Source organism: Cyphellophora europaea, assembly GCF_000365145.1.
Source record: "Cyphellophora europaea CBS 101466 unplaced genomic scaffold supercont1.16, whole genome shotgun sequence".
Taxonomy (NCBI): domain Eukaryota; kingdom Fungi; phylum Ascomycota; class Eurotiomycetes; order Chaetothyriales; family Cyphellophoraceae; genus Cyphellophora; species Cyphellophora europaea.
The window spans coordinates 67,813-94,663 of record NW_008481804.1 but is presented as its reverse complement, the minus strand read 5'-3'; the positions used below and the strand labels follow the sequence as shown (position 1 = coordinate 94,663).

The 26,851-nt window shown below is 54.7% G+C and overlaps 11 protein-coding genes across 11 annotated transcripts; 3 read left to right on the top strand and 8 right to left on the bottom strand.

Annotated features, from left to right (window-relative positions):
* Positions 1–104: 104 nt before the first annotated feature.
* HMPREF1541_10993 (uncharacterized protein) lies at positions 105–1,228 on the bottom strand (the record flags this gene model as incomplete). Its single annotated transcript, XM_008715662.1, has 2 exons — positions 105–185; positions 239–1,228. The coding sequence occupies 2 exons, from the start codon at positions 1,226–1,228 to the stop codon at positions 105–107; spliced, it is 1,071 nt and encodes a 356-aa protein (XP_008713884.1).
* A 733-nt stretch (positions 1,229–1,961) lies between these two features.
* HMPREF1541_10992 (uncharacterized protein) lies at positions 1,962–3,484 on the bottom strand (the record flags this gene model as incomplete). The annotated part of the gene is made up of 5 exons (XM_008715661.1): positions 1,962–2,032; positions 2,135–2,345; positions 2,409–2,654; positions 2,704–2,820; positions 2,873–3,484. The coding sequence occupies 5 exons, from the start codon at positions 3,482–3,484 to the stop codon at positions 1,962–1,964; spliced, it is 1,257 nt and encodes a 418-aa protein (XP_008713883.1).
* A 1,326-nt stretch (positions 3,485–4,810) lies between these two features.
* Positions 4,811–7,408, bottom strand: HMPREF1541_10991 (uncharacterized protein; the record flags this gene model as incomplete). The annotated part of the gene is made up of 2 exons (XM_008715660.1): positions 4,811–7,016; positions 7,062–7,408. 2 exons carry the CDS (start codon positions 7,406–7,408, stop codon positions 4,811–4,813), a joined length of 2,553 nt encoding a protein of 850 aa, XP_008713882.1.
* A 325-nt stretch (positions 7,409–7,733) lies between these two features.
* On the bottom strand, positions 7,734–9,278 carry HMPREF1541_10990 (uncharacterized protein; the record flags this gene model as incomplete). The annotated part of the gene is made up of 4 exons (XM_008715659.1): positions 7,734–8,368; positions 8,430–8,600; positions 8,656–9,176; positions 9,235–9,278. 4 exons carry the CDS (start codon positions 9,276–9,278, stop codon positions 7,734–7,736), a joined length of 1,371 nt encoding a protein of 456 aa, XP_008713881.1.
* Positions 9,279–10,278: 1,000 nt separating this feature from the next.
* Positions 10,279–11,994, bottom strand: HMPREF1541_10989 (uncharacterized protein; the record flags this gene model as incomplete). Its single annotated transcript, XM_008715658.1, has 5 exons — positions 10,279–10,605; positions 10,677–10,820; positions 10,927–11,331; positions 11,384–11,735; positions 11,789–11,994. The coding sequence occupies 5 exons, from the start codon at positions 11,992–11,994 to the stop codon at positions 10,279–10,281; spliced, it is 1,434 nt and encodes a 477-aa protein (XP_008713880.1).
* A 519-nt stretch (positions 11,995–12,513) lies between these two features.
* HMPREF1541_10988 (uncharacterized protein) lies at positions 12,514–14,426 on the top strand (the record flags this gene model as incomplete). Its single annotated transcript, XM_008715657.1, has 7 exons — positions 12,514–12,585; positions 12,642–12,653; positions 12,700–13,012; positions 13,061–13,231; positions 13,288–13,862; positions 13,911–13,959; positions 14,011–14,426. The coding sequence occupies 7 exons, from the start codon at positions 12,514–12,516 to the stop codon at positions 14,424–14,426; spliced, it is 1,608 nt and encodes a 535-aa protein (XP_008713879.1).
* A 334-nt stretch (positions 14,427–14,760) lies between these two features.
* On the top strand, positions 14,761–16,582 carry HMPREF1541_10987 (uncharacterized protein; the record flags this gene model as incomplete). The annotated part of the gene is made up of 3 exons (XM_008715656.1): positions 14,761–15,792; positions 15,845–16,379; positions 16,434–16,582. The coding sequence occupies 3 exons, from the start codon at positions 14,761–14,763 to the stop codon at positions 16,580–16,582; spliced, it is 1,716 nt and encodes a 571-aa protein (XP_008713878.1).
* Positions 16,583–17,454: 872 nt separating this feature from the next.
* Positions 17,455–18,938, bottom strand: HMPREF1541_10986 (uncharacterized protein; the record flags this gene model as incomplete). Its single annotated transcript, XM_008715655.1, has 3 exons — positions 17,455–17,724; positions 17,770–18,413; positions 18,464–18,938. The coding sequence occupies 3 exons, from the start codon at positions 18,936–18,938 to the stop codon at positions 17,455–17,457; spliced, it is 1,389 nt and encodes a 462-aa protein (XP_008713877.1).
* Positions 18,939–22,168: 3,230 nt separating this feature from the next.
* HMPREF1541_10985 (uncharacterized protein) lies at positions 22,169–24,520 on the bottom strand (the record flags this gene model as incomplete). The annotated part of the gene is made up of 4 exons (XM_008715654.1): positions 22,169–23,878; positions 23,925–24,284; positions 24,330–24,397; positions 24,445–24,520. 4 exons carry the CDS (start codon positions 24,518–24,520, stop codon positions 22,169–22,171), a joined length of 2,214 nt encoding a protein of 737 aa, XP_008713876.1.
* A 323-nt stretch (positions 24,521–24,843) lies between these two features.
* Positions 24,844–25,183, bottom strand: HMPREF1541_10984 (uncharacterized protein; the record flags this gene model as incomplete). Its single annotated transcript, XM_008715653.1, has 3 exons — positions 24,844–24,921; positions 24,975–25,089; positions 25,152–25,183. The coding sequence occupies 3 exons, from the start codon at positions 25,181–25,183 to the stop codon at positions 24,844–24,846; spliced, it is 225 nt and encodes a 74-aa protein (XP_008713875.1).
* Positions 25,184–25,672: 489 nt separating this feature from the next.
* Positions 25,673–26,260, top strand: HMPREF1541_10983 (uncharacterized protein; the record flags this gene model as incomplete). Its single annotated transcript, XM_008715652.1, has 1 exon — positions 25,673–26,260. One exon carries the CDS (start codon positions 25,673–25,675, stop codon positions 26,258–26,260), a length of 588 nt encoding a protein of 195 aa, XP_008713874.1.
* Positions 26,261–26,851: the final 591 nt, after the last annotated feature.

The following is a 26,851-nucleotide window of genomic DNA, read 5'->3' as shown; positions in this document are numbered from 1 at the left end:
ATGAATCGCCAACTCAACCTCTGCCACGGTGCTTCCGCCCACGGCCGACTCCCAAAGACGCCACGCGGCGCCTCACCCCTGCCTCACTTTCACTCTCAGACTCCTCACTCTCCGCAAACCGCAGAGCCGAAGCCGAAGTTGACGACGCACCAACACCAGTCGTAGCTTCGCTCGTCGACGCAAAACTAACCCCCGTCTCCGTCTCCGTCTCCGTGCCCTCGGTCGTGGCCCCACTGACATCTGTCTCCGTCCCCCGCGCACTCCGGCTGCCTTCGCCGGTATCGAGATCCATGCGAGAAATCCGATCCAAGATCTCCTGGATCCGCTCCCCGCGTTCCTTGTCCTCGAGATCCACATCGGCCGAGAACTTCGCGATGCGCAGCAGCATGTCTTCCAGCCGCTCGTCCGACTCCTTGTTCTCGACCTTGTGATAAGGCCGCGTCGACGGGGCAGGCAGGCCAGAAAACTCCCTCGTCGCCTCCTCCTCCTTCTTCTTGCCCTCCTTCGCGGCTCGGAGGTCAGCGTCGGACGACGCCACAAATTTGGCTAGGGACTCGTCCTCCGACATGTCTTCGAACCAGTCGCTGTTGGCCTCGTCGGGGACGTCCCTGGAGTCGTACTGGTACGTCGTCACACGCGTAGTCGTGGGCCGTTCCGCATCTTCGAGGTAGACGCGGGGCTCAGAGGGGGCGGCGGCCGAAGCAGCAGCAACAGTAGCAGCGCGGCCACCCTTGGGCGTGCTGACGCCGGACACGGACGTGCCGTCGTCGCTGTTGTACGCGAGGTGGTGGATGACCCGTCCCGTCGCCATCGGCAGGCCGGTGTGGACATTCATCTCCTGAAAGAAGCCCTGATGCAGCTTCTTGGGCGGTTTCCCGTTCCGCGGATACGGCTCTCGCTTTTCAGGCGGGTATTCCTTGTCGAGCGCCTCGAGCCAGTCCGGTGGGACCAGTTCCGGCCTCCCCCAGGCGCGAATCGCGCTGCGGCGGCGGCGACGGTGCGGGTCGCACAGCTTGTGGATCGGGTGGTTGGCGTAGCTGCCCGTCTTGCTGGCGTAGTAGTGCCAGCGGAACCAGCGGTCCGTGCAGCCGCAGGGCTTACGGTACTTCTTGAACATGCGCACGACCTTGTCGTCCGTCTCGCGGAAGACCATCTGCGTGATGAATTTCGATTCGCTGCACCCCGGCCGCGTGCAGCGGAGGGTGTAGCCCATGTCGTACTGGCACATGTTGATCGTCGATAGTCTGACTTCTTGTGCAAGGCGTTCTTTTGGCTGCTACGCTTGCTACTGCTTGTGGACTGCATGGCGCATCAATCGATCGTCTGCTTTTATGGCCCAGGACGCAGGAGTCATGCTCCAGGCATTGCGAAACACGCAAACCAACCGCCATGTCTGTTTGATCTCGAAAGAATCTCAGTTGCACTGTGGTGTCACTGAAAACAGAGTCCTGTCTCACATAGATCCATGACAGCCGCAAACACCGCGGGCATCTGTATCGGCATTGGAGCCGTATGACAGCAAGCATTCGAGTCATACTGTCGACAAACATGCAATGCGACGGATGGTCAGCAGCCTCTTCTACCCTCAAAGCAACTCCAAGAGCCTGTATGGCAATCCTAGGCAGACCGTTAGCGACAGTGTCAAACGCCTCGTTGGGGTTCCACGACTTGAGCATTACGGAGCAAAGTCAGGCAGTGAAAATCTTGGCACATTGCCCGATTGGTCAGCTGGGCCATTATCGCCGTCCACAACGCAGCGATCGCAGCAAGGAAACGATACTATGTTGAGGACGGAGAAATACGTTTAAGAATTACATATCAAAGCATATGGGAGTCAACATAGTACACGCTCCAACCAATTTCCCATTCCCCAGTATATGACCCGTCGAGTCTTACATGCCATCAACGCCAAAGCCTCGGGCGCAGAGGCACCAAGCGGAGGCTGTTGAGGGACTTGTGGTTTAGTACGCCATCTTCTTGCCGCCCTTCTTCATGGGTTTCTTCTTCTGCTCAATTGGAGTCTCAGGTTCTTCTGCGGTATTGTCAGTGAGGTTCCGTCGAAAATATGGTATCGGTCGAAGAGAAGTGGGCAAAGATTTCCCACCAATCCATGCGTGGTGGAGGGTCAACTTACCATCTTCCTCTTCCTCTTCCTCGTCCTCCTCTTCGTCTTCTTCGTCCTCGTCCTCGTCCTCGTCCTCCTCATCTTCATCTTCATCTTCGCTCTCGGGTTGCACGTGCTTCTTCTTCAGGGCACTCTTGAGTGGCTTCTGTCCTGGCTTGCCAGCACCGTTGATCTTCTTCGCCTTGTTCTTGTGCATATGCTCGTCCTCCTCATCGTCGTCCTGTATTTGTTAGCTGTGTCAATCTCCACGCGCATAGCGCGCTTATAGCTCTGAGCAACCTACCTCGTCTTCTTCGTCATCCTCGTCCTCGTCATCTTCCTCATCCTCCTCGTCCTCCTCGTCCTCCTCTTCGTCTTCGGATTCCTCTTCATGAACGGGGGGCTGCCTGCCCTTCTTGCCATTCATAGCAGGAGCGGCACCCTTCTTTCCATTCATACCACCCTTGGCAGCACCCTTCTTGGGCATTGGCTCTTCGTCCTCGTCTTCCTCATCCTCGTCTTCGTCCTCCTCATCGTCATCCTCATCCTCCTGTCTTCGTTAGTTTCAAGCAGGATCTATTGCGGTAGAAAGCGCGAACCTCGTCTTCGTCATATTCAGGCTCGGGGACCTTGCTCTTCTTCGCGCCGGGCTTGCCGTTCATGCCGTTCATCTGGCCCTTGGCAGCGCCCTTCTTAGGCATATATTCTTCCTCGTCCTACTCTAAGTCAGCAACTTTGGCTCTCGATCTTCAGAAGACTCCAGCTCACCTCCTCATCCTCATCTTCGTCCTCCTCATCTTCCTCGTCCTCTTCATCCTCTTCATCTTCTTCTTCATCTTCATCTTCATCTTCCTCCTCAGGGTCGTGCACTGGAGCCTTCTTGCCCTTGTTGGCCTTCTTGCCGGCTACAGCACCGTTGATCGCGCCTATCGCCGCACCAGCAGCACCCTTGCCAAGAGCCTTACCAGCAGTCTTGCCAAATTTCTTAGCTTTGCTAGTCGCCTTCTTCTCCTTTTCTGCTTTGCCAGCTTTCTCGGGCTTGCCAGCTTTCTCGGACTTGCCAGCCTTACCGGTGGGGGGCATGACCGCGGTCTTGCTAGGAGGGTTTGTGTCCTTTGGAACGCCTGCTTTGCCAATGATAGGGATTGGCTCCCTACCAGGGCCACGGGACTTGGAGCGTGCGCGATCCTTCATCGGCATCTCGGGCTCGGGCTGGCGGACCTTGGATCGCGAGCGGGAGCGGGTATCGCTCTTGGCGGGCGCCAGTGCTTCGGGTTTCGGGGCGCGGGAGGTGGAACGCGACTTTGTTCCTTTGGCTGGAGCCGTGAGGCTGCCACCGGCTGGGGCGCGTGTTCGGGACTTGGAGCGGCCGCGGTCCATTTTTGGTTATTGTTTGGCGAGGAAGACAGTAGTAGTTAGTTTGGTCGGTGGGCGTGGAAGTTCGAGAGTCGATAGCAGAGTTAGTGTGTGGTTGAGGAACTGAGATACGAAGCCTGAGAGGAGAAGTCGGCTGTTTATCAAGGAAGTGAGGAAGCAATTGGGATCGTTGGATCCACCACCGAGCCACTCAGCCTGCGGTTCAGAGTGCATAATCTGACGCGATACGCAGGCGGTAGAGTAGGTAATCGAGAAATCAAAGGGGCTGTAAGGCTGAGTGCTGGACGTCAAAATAGGAACGGAGACTCGCAGTGTCCGTCAGAGGGCTTCCTGGGTTGTAAGTAAGCTTATCAAGACATCCTACTGCGTGGCTCCTTCTCGTCACCGATTCGGTGGGCGCTGGCCGTCGTCAAAGGTAAGGCTGGGCCAGATGCAGCCGCAGGCGTCTGGTGCGATACCCTTGTGCAGCAAGTTGATAATCCTGGTACATACGCCGCTTGCATGAATTCCCATATCTCCTGGATGTTACCGCGTCGGACGGAGATTCAAAGATACATACCGAGACGGCGACGTGAAGCACGAAGTTCGATAACCGCCAAGCCCGGCCCACTATTTCTACTGCCCGACTTCAGTACAACACTAGGAGTCGCCGACCGTGACGCTTCACTCGGAGCTAGAACCGAGCACCACGTTGTCCATAGTGGCTGTAGCATAACGTTCGTAAACTCTGGTTGTGCATTCGACGTTGCAGTGCAAAATGAACTCGTGAATGTGCGGCAATATGGTTTCTGATTACCGCGGGGCTTTGTCAGCGCTGACCAGCCCACCCACTGTTTCAGCAACCGCAGAAAGATTCCGCTGTGTAAGCATCTCAGCAGATCTGGACTCTTCCAAAGGTCCTGACCTGAAAGCGTGAGAGTGGCACATCGTGGGCTAGAAAAGGCGCGAGCTCGGTGGCGTAAGCACAAAGGTCCGGCTGGGTTGGTCAGACCGAGGGTAATGGGTATGTGACCAAGAATAGCAGCATGAGCAAAGTGTAGTGCGCACCATGTGAACTTCTTATGCGCTGAAACATGGTTCCCTCCTCCTAGTGGTCCTCGCGCTCGATCTCACAGGAATCTGGAGGAGCGGGCAACGCCCTCGAAGGGGCCATGAAGTACCAGGCAGCCTCACTGTGATCTGCCGGGGCCTTGTGTAGGTCGGCGGCGAGCAAAGGGGTCGGGGGCAGGTAGGTTGGGCCTCAGATCTCTTCAAACCCTGGAGAATAAGTCCACGTGGTCGGAGTATTCTGACGGGTCGATCTCATCAGGGTCATATCATCAGTCCAAGCTACAGCTCCTCCACCCCACCAACCCTCCTCTCTGCCACCTCCCGCACTTTTTCCTCCAGCACATCTTGACCCCACCTCTGGGCCACCTTTCCAGCCGCCTCCAGCATCCGACCCGTCCGATCTTTCATCAGTTTCACCACCTCCAAAGCCTTCATGCCTCGTTCCTCGCCTTCCCGGCATTCCACGGCCAGCAACTGCAACAGGACCTTGTCTACCTCGATCTCCCGCCGCGCCACTTCTGTCCTCTGCGAATGGCCGGCGTTGTCACCCTGTGCATCCACGGCGTCTCGCAGGAGCTCCAAAAGTAACGTACTGCGTACGAAGCTCTCCTCCAATCTAGAGCCAGCCTTGGCATTGCTCTCGTTTCCATCCTCATCCTGCGCGCCTTCCTCCACCAGTCTGCCCACCGGCATCTCGAAATCGAATTCTGTGAGCAGCGGCCGAGGAAAGTACGGACTCGTTTCACCGCCCTTGAGGATGACGCAGTGGAATTTTTCGCCAGCAACAGCCACAGGCCAATACTTTTCCTCCTTTTTGCCATCTCGTAGCCGTTCTAGCCGCCGGGTATCAAGGAGTGGCACCCATTTCGCTTGCCCTGGTGTCCGCCAGTGCATCAAGGTCAGCAGCACACCCTGTTTGTCGTAGATACATGGATCGCCCTCGTCCGACCAGAAGAGACTCTGCAGTCCCCACTCGTCGTCCACATCCTCGCCAACCTCGCTCAGAGCCACGACATCCTCGGTCTGGAGGACTTCATCGTTCCGTAGATCTTCGAGACTGTAGACCAGCTTCGTTCGACCGTCGCCACCCACCGGCCCATTGCCTACAATGAGCACATAGTCACCCCAGCTCGCGCAGGTCACTGCTGGGCTATGCTTCACCCGCCACATTCGCACTGGAGTTCCGAACAGCGTCCATACCCGCACATAGCCTGTGTTTGTGATTGCAACGACGTGGCGCTTGCCCAGGGCAATGCTCGTTGCCTCCTCACCTTTGGGCAGCTGGATGCGACTCCCGTTGCCACCATCTGATCGCGAGACCCATGTTTCGTGCGGCCGGTAGAATACAACACCTCCTTGGTCATCCTTTGCCGAGGAGGAAAAGAGTGAGCCATGATCGGTGAGACATGCCTTGTCGTAGCCAAAGTAGTCAGTGAAGTGCAAGTCGCGATGCATCTCGCGGTCGAAGAACTCTACTGTGACAGTGCGGTGAGTGTCGTGATCCACGGTCCACACGAATCCAAGGAGGTTCAGACAGAGATAGCGCCGGTTACCGCGCCACAGCGTCGAAGAGGGTTGGAAAGCTGCATGCTGTTCTGGAGAGAAAGTACCGTAGCGGCTGCGTTTGGCGATTGGGAGGTCGACATGGCCATTGGTGCGCTTGCCGTTGAGATTGATGTTAACGCCGTTTGTATAGCCAGCATTGTCATCATCCTCGATCCAGTCATCGAGATCGGCATCGATTGGACCAGGAGATTCACCAAGTGCTTCATCTAACGAATCAGGAGTAGCAGCGCGTCGTTTGTGCGCGTAGCCGTTAACACCATTCGTCAGACGTTGCTCGTCAAGAGGATCGTGGAAGAACGGTGCGCGTGTCTTCGGTCCCTTGAGAATCTTGAGATGGTTTTCGTCCTGGAAGAAATTGGGCTGGATGCTGCACTCGCCCCAACTGTTGGTCCAATTGACAATATTCTCGCTAGTGGGATGGAAGGCAACTTGTAGAATCTTCTCGTAATTGTCTTTCCGGATAGGCTGCTGGGTCTTGGTTTCCCAGATGACGAGCAAGTCGTCGGCGCCGGAGCTGGCGAGAAGTGCGCCATTCGGAGACCAGGCAAGAGAGGTAATGTCGCCATTGTGCCCGCCTGAGAAGACACGCTGGAATGCGCCGTCTGCCACGGAGATGACTTGAATGTCCCTTGCTGCTGTCGGGCAAGCAAATGCTCTTCCATCTGGATGCCACACCGCCTTGCTCGTGGCTATTTGTGCTGTTTCTAGTTGTCTGGCAACCCCGTCGATCGTACGGAAGAGGGATGGTTGTTCGGGGAGCACCGAAACGTCGTAGATGTAAATGCGGCCATCTGTACAAGATGCTGCAAGATACTTCCCGTCTGGTGATGGTGAGAGGTGCTTGATTGGTTTGGGGTGGTCATTGAGGGTTATGAGTCGTTCGGTGTTGTGTCGGTTCACCACCTTCACTTCTATCTCGCTGCTGTTATCAGCCTTGGTGTCTTGAGCGGTGCGGATAACTCACTCGCTTGAAGCAGCCACCCAAGTCTCACTTTGTAGAAGGGCCACGTCTCGGACTGGCAATGTGAACCTCACGATCATCCGCTCAACCTCGCCGCTAGGGACTTTGTACTCTGTAACAGTTCCATCCTCGCAGCCCAGAACAACGAAGTCGTTGCCTGACGCGACAGCCAGCGTGTCTTCATGCGTATCCATGAGCATGTCAGGTTCGCCATTGTCATGGGTTCGATAGGAGCGAGCGAAATTGCCACAGCCAGCGACATTGAGCCGGTGGCCGTCTGGTGAGTATTGGAGGAACGTCGGACCCGGGGGCTGTGCTGGGCGCAAGGGAAAGGGAGGTCTGTCAGGCATGTCGAACGAGCAAGAATACTCTCGAAGGACAGTGGTCGTCACCTTGGGTACTGGAAGCGTAGTGTGCTCAGCACTAGGAGGGCTACATCCGCAGGTGACGGGGCGCGTTGGACGCGTTCTACGCGTCGACAAGGATCCGCACCCAATTTTGTCCATATCCGGACTAGCGTACAACATTTCGCTGCCTCACCACGGTGTATCGAACGCAAGGCGGCCACGACACTTCACCAGATTTATGTGACGGTGAATTTCCTGTGATGTTCTCTTCAGTATTATGAAGTTCAGCTATACTTCTTTAGGGCCACATTGGTGCTCGCGTGATTCCTCAGACCTTGAAGCCCAGCTTCTCATTCGCCAACTCCCGCATTCTCCTCTGCCCACTGCTCAACCCCGGCTCATCCACGTCAAACGGCTCGAGCCCCAGCGCTCGCTTCCCAGCAACCGACCACACATTCTCCTCCTTTGCGCCGTGATCCTCATGATCCCTCTCCAGTTCACCGTGCTCGTAATTTTCAAAATCCTTCGGCGGCATCACATCCATGAAGCTCTGCCGCATGCTCACCAGATTCTCTAGGTTGTAGGGGCACAGCGGCACACAGGCATTATAGCTAACGGACGAATCACGCGTGCCCGGGTGGAACTTGTCGACCTCGTGCACGAGATCGCAGTGCCAGAAGACGTAGTCGCCGGGCTTGACGGGAGGGATGCCGACCATGCTTTTCTCGAGTTGCAGGTGGGGGTGCAGTTTCTGCGTGGGATAGAACTGGAGGCCGCCAGGTTTGGCGCCGGGGAAGAGCGGTGTGATATCGTCGAAGGTCTCGTCTAGGATGAAGAAGGGGCGGAGGAGTTGGTAGGCCGTTGTGAGTTTCAGCTCTGGCACGAGACGTAGGGTGCCTTCGCCGGTGGATGTGTGGGAGAGGCCCATCCACCCTTGCATGGAACGAAAGGCTGAGCAGGAGTCTAGGTAGGTTAGCGGGACCAGCCGTCGGGGTGAGAGTGGCTGAGAGATCTGATAACTTACTGCCGGTTGAATACAGGTCTGTCTTTGCATTTGATCTGTGGTCGGCGTTCCAGGGGTCGTATTCCTCCCACTTGCCCTCAAAGATCTTTTGGTAACAAGACCGATATGACAGATCTTCCCAGCGCTCCATGGACCCACTGTCTTGATGAGCACTAAGAGTGTATTCTGCATCTAGGCGAGCTGTCAGTCATTGACGCCGGCTTGCCACTGTAACCGGTGAGGATACCTTTAGAAGGATGTCGTATACGAAATCTGTCCGCATAGATGACCTGACTCGACATATCAAATAGCCCATCGTCCGAGCTTAGATGCCACAATTTGCTGACGGCATTCATCGCCGCCATAACTCGCGGATGACTCCTGATCTGAACCTGTGGCGCAGTCCAAAAGAGGCTGAAGTTCTGAGGGTCATGTTTCGGGAAGCCGGCGATGTTTGGGTGCCGCTTCGTGTAGCTTTTAAGATCGCTTTCCCAGGTCGTTGCTTGCTCCTCCGAGACCACTCCGCGAATGATGAGGCAGCCGGTCTGAGCAACGACATTTCGAAGGCTCTCCGGTATTTCTCCGCTGCTTTCGACCACAGAGAAGTCAACCTCAGGGATTGCCTGGGGCCCTTGTTTGGAGATTCGGTCGATCTCTTTCTCGAGGGCCAACTTAAGACGTCGGTAGGACTCGATCACCTTGTCCTTGTGCTCAGCGCTTACTATAGATTGCTTCAACTTCGAGAAGCGCTGTTCTAGGAGCTCACAACTGGGTCGGCAGTCAATGATTCCTGTTCTCAGACGAGGATGGTGCTGGTGTTACGTACGGATACTGCTCTTGAAGCTGTGTTTGTGTCTGTGTGGTCGTCATGCTAGGCCAAAAGTGCTGCGAACGTAGGTTTGTGTTGTTGTGGAACAGAGAGCGAGACAGTAAGGACGAAGGTGTCTTAAGATGTCATAATGCTGGCCAATCCCTCGACGTACGTTGATAGCCCAGCGACGGGGGAGAGCCTAGATGATTTGGCGAAACTCCACAAGTACTCCAACCCGACGCCCCGCGGCCAACCTTAAGGGGATGTTGCCCGGCGAATGATCATGTGTCACAAAGCAGAACACTCCGTAATTGGTTGAGACTGGTCCGAGTCGAGGAGCTAGCAGGGCATGTGGTGATGGCAGTCAAGGGAGATCGGAGAATTGGTATCATACTGTGCGTTCTAGCCACTCCAGCTCAAAGTATGCTAATGTGCTTTTTGGTAACATAGATCACGCTGTTACCTATAGATTACTGCCATAACAATGTTTGGTAGTAGTTCCAGTAGATGGGAGCTTCCATCTGTTCGGTGACCCACGTATTTGCTGTAGAAGAAGCGCATCGAATCTAACGGTTCTTAAAGCTCGAGTAACACTAACGCCCGGCATCAAATTCCACGTCATTCTGATTTGTCGAAAAGCGCTCCAAAAGAAGATTCAAGCGTAATTCGGGAAGCCTAGCAAATTCAAACTTCTGGGCAAGTCGTCTGAGGTAGTAGGAGTACGTTTCGAGCATACCCTGACGAGTTTCGTAGACAGCATCATTCGTGCTTGACAACAACGCCGTAATCAAGAAGCTCCCGAGGATGGCTATATTGGATTTGCAGTCTGCATGTATTTTCAGCAGATGAGGTCAATTACGTCTAGATTGAGCAAGCACTTACAGCTCAGCCACAGGCCACTCAAGTCCTGTGTGAGGAGACGTTCAAAAACTTCGAAGATCTCCCTGAATAGGGCGCTCTCTCGATGAATGTCATAATATGATGTTCCACCAACGCATGTGAAGAGGGCTCTTTGAATGGATACAGCGATCCCATAGTATGCGAAGATGACGGCGTAATCTAGCTAGCGTTAGCTAGAGTCCGATGCTGGGGGATGGCTGGAACACTGTTGATAACGGAGCCTGGCTGCTCCCATATCTGAGCATTTTCCGTATACCACGTGGTTAGTTGTGCCTGGCACTTGCTCGCCCTCTGCAGCGCCTGCTCGGCCGAAAGCCTATCTGCACTATCTTTCACAGTGTAGAAATTGTCGAGGACACTTGCAAGCACAACACTCAACTTGGTCAAGCTGATGAAGGCTACGACCGATGAGAGATGCCCTTCATTGAGCCCACCAACGTCATTGGTGAAATCGGTATCGGCAAGGTGTGTCAGGTCGAATTGATTCTCGTGAATATGGCTGGGTCGACCGTACCAGTGGGCAAGCCTTCAGAAGGGTCAGGCAAATGCTCGCATACATCCTGGGTATTGGCGATAACGAACCACTTGTCTTGCATGTAAACAGTCCACCACAATATTCGACGACTTTTGCGTTCAGCCGAAGATAAGTCCCATGCTTCAGGGTTTGCGTGGAGGCCGATCTCTTGCGAGACCGCTACAAGCTGCGACCCGTTCAGTCAGAGCCTAGGAAAGACGTCACGACTCTATGAAAGTCTTTCGCAGGTGCGGGGAACAGCAGTGCTTCGAAGAACTGTCAATGTTACACACCTGGGATGTCAGAGGCCAGTAACCGGGATGATTCGGTTCACGGACCAGCATAGGCGCAATCTGTAGGTAGATGAGATTGGCCTGAACAGTCCTTAGTGACGGTGTCCTCGCTTCGTATGTAACTCCCAAGAAGACCAATTCTCGAAGTTCCTGCTTGAGGGCTACATCAACCCCAGGCTGAAAATCGAGCGCTGCACAATACACTGCTGCAAGCAATGAAGCAGGGATCTTGTTTGCTGACAACAATTCTTCGAATGCGATCAAGTCTTCCAATATGGGAAGGCTGGGGTGGAAATGAGAGTAGTAGATGCTCAGAAGCACGCTGTGGTTGGGTTCAACGAGGTTCTTGACATGATCCAATTCGTATGCGCCTTCTCGAGCATCTAGTAGGTGGTCCGGGTAGGACTAGGTCAGAGACCTTAGTGATGTTGGGATGCACGATTGGGAGAGTGCGTACCGTGAAGTATGCCGGGCCAAACTCACGTGCAAGTGCCTTCCAAACCGTCCAGTTGGCAGTTCCAAAGGCGCTCTTACCACGAAAAGGTAAATGCCGGAGCAGGTAAACGTCTTGGTCGCTACTAGCTCCAGTGTACAGGAATGTACGTCCAGGGATGACAGTTGTCCGCAGCCGCTCACTACTGTCACTAATACTCGCCGCCTCAGTGTGCTGTTTGGCCAATTTATGCACACGTTGGAGGCCTGCCAACTTTGACCCGATGCCAGGGTCCTGCTTTGCCTGGTCACCGTTCTCTCCGAGTGATCGTCGCTTCTTAACGGGTGGCACAGACAGAAAGGTGCATTTGGTAGATCTGTGGCGGCAGAGCGTACAGTCGACCTGCCCATGATCTACGAAACAGCCAACGCGACGTCTTCGGCAGTGGTCGCACCTGGTTGGAGAACTCCAGTCAGCCTTCGGACGAAACAGTAGTCGAAAGCTTGCCAGGAGTCATACGGGCGTCGTTTCTTGGAGCGGTAGGGTCTCGCTTCCAGCTGCTGGAACTCGTCCGACCTGGAGGACTGATAATCCTGTCCAGTGGGAAAAGCCAAAGGATTCCCATTGGTTGCCATATCTTTCAGATGCGATACGAGCGCAATAGCGATCGTCTCGAATCCGAACGGAGGACAGAGTGAGCTAGAGTAGTTGGCCGCGGGGCGTCAAGCCGCATGATATGTACCTTGGGGATGCAGTTGGGGCCATTGCTCCTGTGGGGAAGACTGTACCTAACATTGATCCTGGCCGGCAATCTCCGCAGCAAGTTGGCCGCGGGGCGACGAGCGCTTCTCGTTATCTCGGCACACGTCCTCGACCAAGCAGTTGACGGGCGTTTATCGGCGCTACCTCAGGGAACTGGAGTTAGTATACCAGCCTGCAGTACCGTTAGCATACTGCAGTGCAGATATCTTTATCGCGGCAAACATGTCTCGCGTGCTCAGGGATCCTCGCCGCCTGGGCGTCGAGATTGCCAATCGTAGTGCGAGCACCACGATTCCATTTTCAGATATATAAGGACGATATGTCTTCTTCTGAGCCTGCCGATGTTTGTGTCGTTCCGAGTCCCGGAGACGCGTTCAGGTGCCGTTGACATGATGAAGTTCGAGAAGCCACTCCTCCTGAGGGAGATGACTCCCCGGTTGCTGCGGATTTATCTCTTTGCATCGGTAAGATCTTGCCCTTCCGGAGGGTTGAAGGGGAAGCTGACAATTACTGTTCGCAGATGGGTGCAATGGTACGCTTCTCAGACTCTGGTCTGGATGACAGCTTACCACCTGCAGAACTTTGGCTATGACAACAACTGGTGGGCCGGCATCATTGGCATAGATACTTTTGCTCAGGACTATGGTCGGTACAATGGACCTGATACACCGAGGAGTCTGCCCTCTACATGGCTCTCGGCAGCCAGCGGTACTCCCTTGGCTGGGTGGATCATAGGATGCTTCGTGTCAAGCTATCTCACCAGCAATATCGGCCGGAAGATGACTATAGTGGTGCTCTGCGTTATCGCTCTTGTTGGAATGGTCATACAATGCGCGGTCCACAACTACTGGGCGCTCATGGTGGGCAGGCTCATCAATGCATTCTCCATGGGTAAGCTGGACGGATTTGACAGAGAAGCTCTCGTACTCACGCTTGCAGGCATTGAGGCCAATTGCATCCCTATGTATATGGCTGAACTTGCCCCGCCAGCTATCCGCGGAGCCCTGGTCAACTTCTACCAGAGCTGGCTCATGATTGGGGCGGTTCTGGCTGCTGCCACCGTCTACGCCACGAACGAGCATCTCACTGGGAAGTGGACATATCTCACACGTATAGGACGCCAAATCTGTCTCTCGTGAAAACAAGGGCTAATCTATTCGTTGCAGCAATTGTCGTTCAGATCGGCCCGCCAGTCCTGCTACTCTCGGCCGTGTGGTTCATCCCGGAATCTCCACGCTGGCTTCTTTCCAAAAACCGGAAAACCAAAGCATTCGAAGCTCTCCAATACATGCGGCATGGAAGCTCGACTGACGACGAAGTCTCATCAGAGCTCGAGCTGATCGACCTTGCTCTCGAGCAAGAAAAGGAGCTTCACCGCGCTACCGGCTACGCTGACTGTTTCAAGGGTGTGAACTTCCATCGCACGATGGTCGCTGTAGGAGTACAATGCCTGCAGCAAGCCCAAGGTAACTCGTTCACGACCACCTATATTGTTCTCTTTCTCCAGTCTCTCGGCGTGGAGAATCCGCTCCTAATCAAGACTGCGCGTGCCTGCTGCAGCTTTGCGGGTACACTTTTCGCATTCTACTTGACAGACAAAATCGGGAGACGTATGATGCTGATCGGCGGTGCCTTCCTCATGGCAATCCTGCTTTGGGTGACCAGTGGTCTGGCGGCTTGGACACCAGGCGGTGTCACAGGGTCTGCTGCTCAAGGAGCAATAGCCTGCATCATTCTTCATGTGAGTGTCTCTCGAGAATCTGCATATGTTTGCTGACAACCCTTTCAGGGCGCCATATCGACCGCTTGCTGGGGATCCGCAATGTGGACAGTGACAAGTATGGAACTCCTTACTCCTCCAGGTGCAAACTCTGCTGACATCTTGACAGCGGAAGTAGCCACGAATCAACTCCGGGAAAGGACCATCGCCGTGGCGACAGTCCTGGGTTTTGCAACGAGCCTTGTCATCACCTATGTGAACCCTTACGTTCAAGGCGAGCCCGGGAACCTCGGGGCTCGGGTGGGGCTCATCTATGCGAGCATGTCCTTCCTGGCAATGGCTTTTGTCTACTTTGTGGTTCCGGAGATGAAAGGCAGGAGCTTGGAAGAGCTGGACGAAATGTTTCACTCTGGTGTCCCTGCTTGGAGATCCAAGGGGTTTGTGGCCACCGGTCTGGGCGCGCAGATTACCGACATCCAGAACAACAACTCGGGCAGACTGATTGTGGGCAAGGATGGGGTTGCTGTCACTGACGTCGAAGTTGGTTTGCCTAAGGACAAGACGAATGGCCGTCAAGGCATTTAGAGTGTAGACTGGGAATGTCTTCGTTGCCGCTTCTCGGCATGGACACGCTCGGCGTTGACATGGGTAGATTCATGTGTGGGACTGCCTGCACTCTGCATGTGGGATCAAATCAGTCGTACGTGCACCTAATTGGACGTTGTGACTTAGTAGCAGCACATGGTGTGGCGTATGACAGAACCGCTCTGTGCGGGAACCGAACTTTTGGCTAAGACTACAACCTATAAATGCTACCTAGGTGCAGGGTTCTCTGTCGCCTTCTCTAGAGCTTACCTGCTGCCTTTGCGCGTTGGGCTCCGAGGATCCCCTTGACGTTTTTCCCTGACATTCTTTCACGATGCCCCCTCCTTTCGCCGTTGAAAACTGGAAAGCAGAGGCAGCCAAAGCGCGCATGAAGGTCGAGCAGTCGATCCCTTCGGCATGGCGTCTCCCCGCGAGCCTAGCTGCGCTCGCTGTACGAGGTACTCTGAAGCCTGAGGACCCTCGTGTCATCAGCTGTGGCATCCTCGAACCCAGAGACATTGAATTAACATCCATCTCCGACGTGTCCATTCTCTTGCAGGCCTTGAGTAACAGGAGATGCACAGCCGTCGAGGTTGCGACAGCCTTTTGCAAACGAGCTGCCATTGCCCATCAATGCACCTCCTGTTTGACGTGCTTCTTTCCAGAAGAAGCGTTGAAGCGTGCAGGCGAGCTAGACGACTATCTCGCCACAGAGGGAAAAGTGGTGGGTGCTTTGCACGGCTTGCCGGTGTCCTTGAAGGATAGTTTCAACATGGCCGGCAAAGTCTCGTCCATTGGCTTGGTTTCCTGGTTACCAAATATTGCGTCTGAGAACTCGGAGTGTTCCGATGCCATACTCGCTGCGGGGGGTGTACTGTTTGTCAAAACAGGCACTTCTCAGGCGTGCCTCATGGTGGAGAGCATCAACAATATCTTCGGCTCTATACGCAACCCGTACAATCCCGACTTGAGCGTTGGTGGTTCATCTGGAGGCGAAGGAGCCCTATTGGCATCCAAGGGTAGCATACTGGGGTTGGGTACTGACGGTGGCGGGAGTCTGCGCTTTCCAGCAATGTTTTGTGGGCTTTGGGCGTTGAAGTGCTCGAAAGGGAGAGTGCCAGCCAAGGGACTTGCGAGTACATACGACGGCAACGAGTCTACAAACGCCGGTCTTGGGCCATTAAGCCGGTCTGTATCGGGACTAGAGGTTGGCATTCGAGCTCTGCTTGCTACCAGGCCATGGGAGCGGGATCCTGGCTGCATTCCCATGGCTTGGAAGTCCCAAGAAGCGATCCGAGCGACCGGAAAGCTCCGAATAGCAGTGCTCCGCGATGATGGGGTTGTTGAGCCAGTAGCATCTGTGGTGGTAAGTTTGCCTGCGCGGTGGAGCCCCGGTTCCTCAGCTAATGTCTTATCAGAGAGCTATACAAATGGTGATCAAAGCCCTGGAGAGGGTAGGCCACGAGGTGGTAGATTTACCCGCCGAAAGGATGAAAACGCTTCATCGACGTGGTACCTCATGTGTCATGAAATCCAACGTGCAGAATGGTGGACGATCAATCACGAAACACATTCAAGCATCTGGAGAGCCGGTCGTGCCAAGAACAGCAGTAGGATCAAAGGATTCGTTGCTTACTTCGGAAGAGATATTTGCCAACCATGTTGAGAGGAGCAAGATAAGCCGAGAGTACTCTGATGTGTGGCTGTCATACAGGATGGACGCCATATTGAGCCCAGCAGTAGCTCATCCGGCCTGTCCACATGGCGAGTACATCAGCAACGCTTATGCCGGCATATATAACATGCTGGACTATGTCACAGGAAGCATACCAGTGACGACAGTCCGAGACGACGATGCGCCGAATCAGGCTTGGCTAGAGCGGGATCCATACCCACAGATCGAAGCTGTACGATTCCCTTATGACAAAGGAGATAAGGAGATGAAAGACCTGTGTAAGTCAAGATGATGGGTACCCAGTTCTCTAGAAGCAAGCTAATGAAGAGAAGATACGTCGCCGGCAGTGTTTCGAGACGCGCCCGTTGGGGTACAGATTGTATGCCAGCGACTCCGCGAAGAGAAGTGTGTCGGAATCATGAAGGAGATAGAAGTTCTACTGGCCGAGCCATCCATAGCGCATGACAATGAGCACTTGTAGATGGTGGAGAAGTTGCCAACAAGGCAGGTTGCCTGAATACGATGTTGCAGTCACCCCCCAGACATTGTCCGGAACACATGAGGCTCTCACAACCTGGTGGCGGAGAAAGGACCCCACCATTCAAGAGGCAAGGCAGGACAAGATATCGCACGTGCCTGCGAAGTCGCAGTCCTCACCGGGCTTAGTTGCTGACGCGAGAGGCTTCTTCGATATGGTCGCCAACCAAGACATCTTCGTTGGTGGACAGCACTGTTCTGTGATGGCTGGCTGCCTGGCTGCCTGGCTGGGGAGTTGCGAGTCTCGAGATGAGGCAAGAATTGCGATGAGAAGAGGTGGTGTGCCGACAGCTTCGATGTGAGTTCGGTAGACATGGTCCATGCTGGTGTTGATTGCCATCCTGGTATTGTCGAAGTCGTGCTTGCTTAACGTTTATCAAACCAAACCAATACAATGGAAGCGGGCATGCAGAACACGCCGCCTTCTCTCAATGCAGTTTGCCATTAAGTCGTATACTAACTGCCAAAGTAATCACGTAGCCCAATCTAGTACTAGTAGTACTGAACCCTGTTACATCGAGAAGGTATCGGGAAGAAGTCAAACAGCCAGACATGAGCACCGTTTTCCCCAGGTGAGTCAGTTATTCTGGCCGCCTTGTCAGCGTCATTCGTGACCGGAACGCCATCGCTGAAAACACGTCCGTTTCCATCCTCCCATCCAGTTCGTATTTTGAAATCCGTCGCATTCGATATGCGAGCCATAATCCATCCACCCATGCGTTCGTTCAATCATGGTATTCCGTTGGCACATTTCGTGTTCGTACACGTCTTCATCGTTAAGTGAGTCGCTTGGAGTCCTTTACGAGCGATCCACTCCTAGGCTGAAGCATCGGTAGGCACATCGTTCATGTCCTCGTCCTCTTTCTGGGTACCGGTGAAACCATTCTGTTGCAGACCTTGTGGCTCTGCTCGCTCCGGTTGGCAGGTCGACGTTTTCTCCTCTGGCTGTGGACCACCTTTTGGCAGGTTGTTCGGATGCTTGGACAAATCCGGCCACAAACATGTCCGCACATGGGTGATGACATCCTCGACATACTCGCGTCCCTGCTTCAGGACACGGTCCATATGCATGAACGGATGCGGCACCTATCATTGTCAGCAAGACTCTTGAAAGACGACAAGGGCACCCACCCCTGGAAACCTCTTCAGCAGCACATTGTTTCCAGCCTCTTTGCACTTTTCGGCATACGCCTCGGCCTCGTCTCTTAACGGGTCACACTCGGCTGTAGCTACCCACGTCAAAGGCGCCAAATTCTCAAAGCTGGGCGCATTCATGGCATCGGCAAACCAGCTGATGTCTCGCTTCTGCTCCTTCTGGCTGACGCCAGCGTTACTGCCCAGGCTCATCCATTTGAAAGTGTCAAACCACTTCAGCTTTTCCCAATTCAGCAACGGCGCGTACTGGCTTTCTTGCATGCTTGGCCAGGGACTCATCTCGGGGGTGGCGTACTTCCGTACGTCACTGATGGTGGGCGTGCCAACAACGACGCCCTTCAGACGGTCGCTCATGCCAAAGTCGCGTAACATGTGATTCAGAATGAGGGCAATAGTGGCGCCGGAGCTTTCTCCGCCAAATGTGACGTTCTCCGGGTCGATGCTGAAGGTCTTGTGGTTGTTGAGGATGTGCAAGACGGCGGTCAGGGAGTCCATGATGCCAATGGGAAATGGATATTCGGGGATGAGACGATAGTCGATATCGATGACGCAGCACGGGACGTGGGCGCAGATGTGATGGCAGATGTGTGCATCGGTTTCGAGGTCGCCAACAGCCCAGCCTACCGAAGTTAGCATATGGCCGCCTCAAGGGCCAGAGCCTGTAACATACCTCCACCGTGAAAATTGAAGTGCGCCGGCCACACCTTCCGCACGCCTTGTGGCTCGCCTGGCGGTACATAGACCCTCACGCCAATCTCACCAGGATACTTGTCCCAGCCGGGCACCACGGTCTCGCCAATGCCGCCAACACCACTGGGATTCTGCGTGGCGTATCTGTACAGGGAGCTGTAGTTCTGGCGCACAATGTTTATGTCCGTGGGTGGCGCCGGGCCGTTGGCGATATGTTCATTGTAGAGGCGTACGAAGTCTGGATCAAGTTTGGGCAGGACGCTGGTGTGCAAAGGTTGCGGGGCCGCCGCCGGGCCGGAGGGATGAGGGTATGCGGAGGCGTTGGTGTTCGAAGAGGGCGCCAATGGCGGCGGCATTTTCATGGAGGAGGGAGTAGCGTGTGCGTGAGATGTGAGATCAGAGTTGGTAGTCGAGGTGGCGGAGGCAGAGATGACGCTGGGGGAGGATGCGGACATGATGTAGTCGGCACTTTGCGCTGCCGAAGCTTTGCTCGTCAGAGCAGTGGTGATATCGTAAGCGCCTTTCGGGCGGCTGGGAACGCCTCTGTGTCGAGGGCGAAGTGAATTACGCAGAGTCGTGGGACCGGAGGGGCGAGACTGACATTCACAGCCAGGTATGGATGAACATTATCAGCACAGACGCATCGCACTGTCGAATTCGTCGGCAAGGTCTAATAACACAGATGGATGAAGTGAAGTGAAGTGAGAAGTTTGGAAAGGCAAGTCTACAGAAGAAGTCGTCACGACGGCGGCGGCAGCTCCATCCCAAGGCTCGCTCCGAAGTGCAGTCTGCAGTCTGCATGCAGAACGAGCAGAAGGAGCAGAAGTCGATGAGGGGGCCCCCAGTTTCTGTGCTGATCCTCTGTGGAGGGGTTTCGCGCATGCTGACTGGCAGGACCATCGGACTTTGCAGACTTGGCCCGGTCCACTGCGCAAACCCTTCTCATCCATTGTCCGAACATCAAGCCGAATCCGTCAGCACCACGACACCACCGACACCTTCATTCTCTTTGCTTTCCGACTTTCGTGCGCATGCTTTTGTGCCCGGCTCTGGCCGTCTGGCCGCCTGGCCATCTGCAAGGGCTGCCCGCTCCTCTCCTGAAATTCCAAAGTAAGATATTCAACGATTCGACGTGCAGTCTGCAGTCTGCAGTCCGCAGATGGCTGCCCGCGCTTCTAGGCGCAGAGACGTCAACCGCGTGGCAGCCAAGGTCCAGATCGCCAACGACCCGCCCGTTGTGAGACGCTCAATGAAGCACATGCCCCAAAACCCAACAGTCAAACGCAGATCTAGATTCATCCCACCGTTGGGCCTCTCAAACAAGGCAACCAACTGACCACCGTACGCGGCCAAAATAAACGAACCAAGCCATACGGCCCGTCCGAATCATCCAATCGGCGGTGCTAGACTGTGGGTTTTGCGCCTGTGTGTCGTCAAGTGGTTTCGATGCCCGTGACCAGAACCGTGCCCCAATATCTGGCAATATCCGCCGCCGTCCAAGATGTGCTTACTCCTGTTCGTATATAGCCCACACCGTATGCTAGAGACTGCTGAAAGTCAACAGCATGTCAAAAGCAAAGAGCCAGCCAGTCAGACAGACACTGCGTGACAAAAGCCAAAGCCAAAGCCACTTACCGTCCCCATACAGCCCATTCGTAACACGTCATTCTACCCATATTGACTCCCAAGTCCATGGAGATCCCAATTCCAGCTCACTCATCAAGCCAGCCCAGCCAGAGAGACCGGACCCCACGAACCCACACCCTCTACAGTGGGACATTATGCCCGAACTCATGCTGACATTACGGCAAACTTCCCACGTATTGTACTTACAGATTACCTAGCCTCCGTTGCTTCGCCGCTCTCGCTCCTCGCTCTCGCTTACTGTACCCGCGTGCTTACTGACTACTGTCCCCCCCGTCTTCCAGGCGCGCGCGGACCATAGCTAACGTAGACTCCACTCCACGTGCTGCTTGAGACGTATGCAGAGCCGGCCTCAAGGCCATATATGTGTATGAGGCAGACCGGTAACTGAGAAGATATTGGGAGCAACGGGCGGGCAGAGTTGCTTCCGTATCGAACTGTACAGTATACACATACACCATGAACGGATCAAATGTCTTTAAAAAGCTCTGCTGTCATTGTCCAAGTTTGGAGAATAACAGTGTGGATCAGCGTAGGAAGCTGGGGGCCGTCGCTGGGCACCCGTCGCTTCGCCGCACAACGGGCACGGGTTTGCTCAGTGTGTGGAGTATATATGTAGATACAACCAATTTAGTCTGTACGGCGGCGCTGCTTGGCGCTGAGATATCGGTAGCGGGAATCAATGTTTGAAATAGCCATGAAAAAAACCAAGTAAAGGAGCTCGGCAGACGCTCTCTGCATTGATTGTAGGCTGCCCTCAAGCGGCGACTTCGGGTTCCTGCACCGTTGTGGGTGTTGGAAGATCCATAAGCCTTTGGCTGGCCTTGCATCTGTAGCACTAGAATAGAACATCTCCACTCCGCACGCAACTGTAGCGACACTGGGCGGACTCGCCTGTCCCATGCTCCCATCATCAATCGCAACTCGTTGACCCGCCTGACCGGCCTTCTAGTACAATAGGGCGCCAATACCCGCCCGCCGGGCCGCAGTCTGGCACAGCTGGGTTGTTCTTGTCCTCCTCAGTTGTCTCGGGCCTATTCGTATACATCTCTTTCCAAGCATTCCAACCAACATTCTCTACAGAAGTCTGACCGGACAGGCCAGGCCTTTTGCACGTCCTAATGACGGTTTCGACGTCGCTGACACGCCAGCCAGGTCCTCACTTGATTCGTGCGTTGTCAGGCTCGTAGTAGATGAAATCCCGAATTTCCTTGGTCGACTTGCCCTGTTCGTGCATCTTCATGATGAGCTTACATGTTGAGCCCGGAACAAACTCAACTCGGCACGGTACTGCTACCCAGGCCGCCGGCAGAGCGTTTTGCTGCAATCGTCGGATCGTGTATTGGGGGTGGGCGCCGGCCGACGGCAAGAGTCGGACTAGGGGCGGATCAATCGACTGCAGGACACCTGGCACGCGCAGATAGACAGGGTAGGGGTCTCACATCTCCGAGGATTCCCAAGAACGTGTCGGTTGCGTCTGGTGGTGTTGAGAACCTCGGTTTCGAAGGCCCTGCCTCGACCTGGCTCAAGTACATGAGGCAGGCGGCGCTGACCTGGACGACTGACGCTAGCGGTACTCATATTGAAAGCAGTGGTCGAGATGGTTATGATGATCTTTAAAGGTGGAGGGATGTTCTTCAGACAGTGTTCGGTGGGAAGATAGGATAGTGGCTCGAGGCGGAGACGAGGTTCGGGCCCAATCTCGAGGGCTGGCGAGGACTGTAGAGGTCAAAGCCGGCGGCGTCGCAGCGGACCGTTGCTTTCGTACAGCTTCAAATCGAACAATAAGACTCGAATTGTTGTCGTCTTATCTGCAATCAGATGGTGTGGCACTTGAGATGGTCGGTGCCCTGGGGATGTCCCAAGTGTAAGAGAGAACACCAAGGCAACGACAACAGAATCTCGGCGTCCTAGCCCAACATGGTAGCCGCGCTACAGTTGCCACATCTTTGCTTCAGCGCTGTTGTTGTGAAGTAGACGTCTGTCATGCTGAATGCATGAACATCTGCGGTGACGGCTTTGAGTGCATGCCTGGGGTCGGTCACTTTTGCCCCTTCACAATCGAAGGAACGGCCCACCAACGATGAAATCTTTCCACCTCCTCAGAACCAGCAATTGTGACTTTCAGAGCTGCAATCGTACTCGTCAATCCCGCTGTCCGATTCGTTGACTTCTCTTCCTCCTCAAGGGCCTTCGCCAGCGTTGTGATGCTGATGCTGGTGCCGATACAAGCTTTCATACTGTTTTTCACATTCTTTGTCCATTCTCTGTTGGTCACCGACTCTTCTTTGGCATCAGAGCGCAGGGGCTGGACATGCCATCGATCCTTCAGGACTTGGTCCCAGGCTTTGCGCGAGGTCAAAGCTAGCTGCATAGCCTGATCAAGAACCTCGCGGTCGGACAGACCTTCTAAGCTTGAGATTTGCTTCATCTCCTCATGCGAAATTGGCTCTGGGATCGATAAGTGCTGGAAAGGACGCATGCGGAGCTCATATCTGAGCTCGTCCGAAGAATAAGTCGGACCGATCGAGGTAAAATGTCCGTGCCGCCGGAGGACAACGAAGACTCTCTGCAACGCACTGGCTAAGGTATCTGTCGCTTTTAGCCACGAGAAGTGTCGGTAGAGGAGTCCTAGTGCCTTCTGCGACTCTTGTCGATGAGCTTCAACAGTCCAGTGCGGCAGCGGTCTGGCCTGAGCTATGAAGTAGCTGATTCTTTCCAGGTGAGAAAGATGGAGACCAGAGATATGTCCAAGGTACCAGTACATGTCCACAAACTCGCCGGGCGCATACACTTCAAGCTCAAATCCCAACTGGATCACGAACCGCAGTTGCTGCAGCTTGTGGTGATAAACCCAGCTGCTAAGGGAATAAGCAAATGCCAGCTCCTCATTCTGGCCGTAAGGCAGGGGCTTCTCCCTCGTCAGTGTTTGCAAATAGCCATCGATTTCTTCCGCCTCGGCCTGGATGTTATCCCACTCGATAGCAGCGTGACAGAGGTTGCGCCGTACACGAGAGCGGTTGAGAGCAAAGGATCGGAACTGGTTCTGGAACGAAGGCGCAACCTTGTCAATAAACTGGTTCATCTGTACTCCAATCTGGAAACCGGGGTTGGCTGGGTTTTCGACCCGCGAGTCCAGTAGCGCACTGGCTGGCAGGACAAGTGCCCTCATATCATCGGCCACGAACTCGACGAGGAAGGACTTCCCAATCACTCTGTCGGACAAATTGAGGAAAGACTGAGCAAGTGACCGGACATAGATACACGGCGTCGACTCTTGAGACATCAGAGTCCAGAAAGCAGTGTGAAGGTCGGCTGCTCCGCTCACATCTAAGATTTCGAAGGCGGCGGATATGTCCCTCAAGAGACGATTCAAGAACGAGAACGTATCCTTCTCCTCACAGGCCACCATAGGCCGGGGAGGGACACTGCTGGCAAGTCGACGTTGGATCTTTATGCTGAAGGCGTCAATAAGTGGCGATCCTGCAGAGGTGGATCTCTGTATGGAGCTGAGCACATCTAGAAGCCCGCTAGCTCTTCCAGGCGTCAGACGCCCATCGCTGGCTTCGCTCAAAAGCTCGAGAAACTCGATGCGGAAAGTGAGCCTTGACAGCAGTGCCTCGTGGTGTTGGAGCTGCTCTGGGCTATCTCCAAGATCCGTCCTCGCGAGCTTCATTAATGCAAGGACATCTTCGATGGTGAAGCGTCGTAGCATTTCTCGATTGAAGACCTGTGTTGCAAAGTCTTCTTCCTGCGGATGTGAGGAACGGTTACTTTGTGTCAGAGGAAGCACTTACCTCATAATAGTGCTGGCCGGTAACCATCGACAGAACGAGATCACAGCACTTGACGAGTCCGAGACAATATGCGCGTAGTAATTCGTGCTGCGGACTCGGGGCAAAGCCTGAGTAAGGAGAGCGAATGAAGTGCGCTTCCTCAATCTGCTTTGGATCTGGCCACAAGATTCTGTCAAGATGGACCGAAGTGAACAGAGTCTGCGATAACGGATATCCTTGATGCCACGAGACCTCTCTGCAGAGTAGCTGGTCGATGATCCACATCAGTTCGCTCGAAGTGATAGGTCTGGTGGCGTCGAAATCGTCTTCGAGATCCTCGCCTTCCGCGAGCGCGCCGCTGTCCATCTTGGGGTCACCGATCTAGGCATGATCAGATATCATTGCGACAGTGGGTGACGGTAGTACCTCAAGGGCGCCGACGGCCTCGAACAACGTAAAGCCTTCATCCTTCACGAGCTGGCCTGTTGGGATGTCTTGGAGCATTCAGTACTCGCCACAACTACACGCAAATGTAACTCACTCTGGGCGGACTTGATGAAGCGAGCTGTAACATCAATGAGCTGAACATTAGGATGCACGATGCGAGGTTGCACCATGTCTGATGGTGTTGATCGGTTGAGATAGTTGAGAGCGGAGGGTCTGGGCGCTTTTCATTCTCCGCACCAGTCTCATCGAGTCCGATCAATGGTGCAGGCCTGTGAAGTACGCAAGGTGATGGCAAGCTACGGATTCAACATTGAAGAAAATGAATTGGTCCCGGCGGTGGCATTGATACAACGAGACAACCTCGAATATTTGTGGGATTTGAGGCAGGCGCTCGCTCAGCCCACCTTTGGGCCTTCTCCACCCAGCGCAAATGGCTTCCCTTGCGATATATACAGCTTCATCACAGCACCACGCCCAATGTTCCTGAATACCTCTATTCCGTCTTGGCCTGCTGAGCAGCAGCCGCCTCGTTGGCCTCACCCAAATTCTTCAGGTCACCCTGCTTGCCATTCTGTCTTTTGGTTAGCGTTTCGCTCGATCTCCTTGCCGGGCTGTTGTCCGTACCTGCCACTTCGCAAATCGCAGGTCCATCTCTCCTCTGCGCTCTGCTTGTAATCTTGGACCCTCCTTTAGCGATCGGCGGACGGTGCGGGAGGCGACGGCTAGGTAGCGGTTGTAGCTGTCGCTGGGTTAGCTTGCGCTCTCCTTGATGCTAAAGTCATGGGGCCGGGAATGACATACGTGATTCCCGCGGCTTTCCACGCGAATGCCATCTTGAGTTATGTCTCGAGGGGGCAAATTGATCGGGAGTGGAGGTGTGGTGATTGACGAGCTTTAAATGTTCACGACTGAATGTCCTCCGCAGCCAGGAGCTACGGAACTGCAGAAGCTCATATGCTTGGCGCGGAGAAACGATGATCCATCCGGTCACTTCCCCGTCGACTTCTCGTCTTCCGCCGTAATCAGCCAGCCATCCGATCCTCTCATACCACGAGCATGTATCTTGCTCTACCATCTAGTCTATTGTCCCTCGCTGCCTAGCCAATAACACCGTGCCGCCGGCACCTTGATTCACTCTGTCCTCCAGGAACTGTGGAGCGTCCGGTCCGATATCTCCGTCCCCCACCGATGACTTGACCAGCCATACTACTCTAAGCCTCTGTCGACCCTTCAATTCTGGCCCTGGCCGCAAACAGTGCAGACTTACACGACTGCCATCAACCTCGACTCTACAAAGCCGTTCGCCCATCCACGAGACCATGATGTACTGCCTCCGGACCTTCCTCCCCCTCCTGCTCCTCCCACTGCCACTCTCCCTCAGCCCGATCCACCTCGCGACCTTCCTGCTCCTGACCTACATCCTCGCGCGGCCGTGCTCATACTGCTCCTTCCTGCTCGTCATCCTCTTCGCCTCCTCATGCTACTGGAGCGGCCGCTGTTTCTGGGAGAGTCCTGTGGTAGAGCCCACAGGCGCAATATCCGCAGGCTGTAACGGCACGGGCGTCGAGCAGTGGGCATGGCTCCCATACTTCCTCCCTCGCCTCTATACGACACCCTCGCCCTCGATACCCACCTCGGCCTCCAGCGTCAACGCCACCGCCAATACCGGATCCACTGAAGACTTCACCTCCTTCCTCCTCGACCTCACGAACAGCACGCTCTCGACCCTCGGTTCATCCGCGGCTTCGAGTGTCATGGCCTCCTCCAGCGCGATGCTGGCCAAGGTTGCCCCATCAATATCGATCCCGACGACGTCCATGGCGGGTGCGGTCGGCACACAGTGGCTTGGCAAGTTATTGGGGCGAGGGGAATGGACGCTTCCGTGCGTTGGGGTGAGGGTTGTGCTGTAATGCTAGGATTGAGGAAAGCAAAGGAGACGGGGGTTGCATAGACTGTACAACACCTGCACGAAGCCACGAATGCATATTGGCGCACCGTCTGGTTGAACCCTCAGCCGGGCACGATTGGAATAACTTATGGGTCTTACATTGCATATGGGGCTGCCGTGCCGACCCACCACTGCATGTATACAATACAGAGCCTCCCCCATTTTCACATCACAAGGCGAGGTTTCTGCGAAATTGCGGCCTCTGACGAAGCATCACTTAGGCCAAATGTCCGCTTTCGCGAACGACCATTCCATTCCGTTCCCTATCACCATCTTACCCCCTCCGCCCCGTCCTTGCCAGCAGCCTCGCGACCTTTTTCCCTGCTAGAGCTTTCACGCGCGCAGCTATATCATCAAGGATGGAGCTATGCCCTCTTATGTGTCAATCGTGAGTTGCTGCAGAGCAGAGCCCTCGCAGTCAGACTACGGTCCCCAATGCTGGATCTAATGCGATCTGCATCGGCTACAAGACTGAAAGGTAGACATGAGCAGGATCGGTTTTCTTTGGCAATTCACATTAGACTACTTGATCACACACACACACACACCCCCC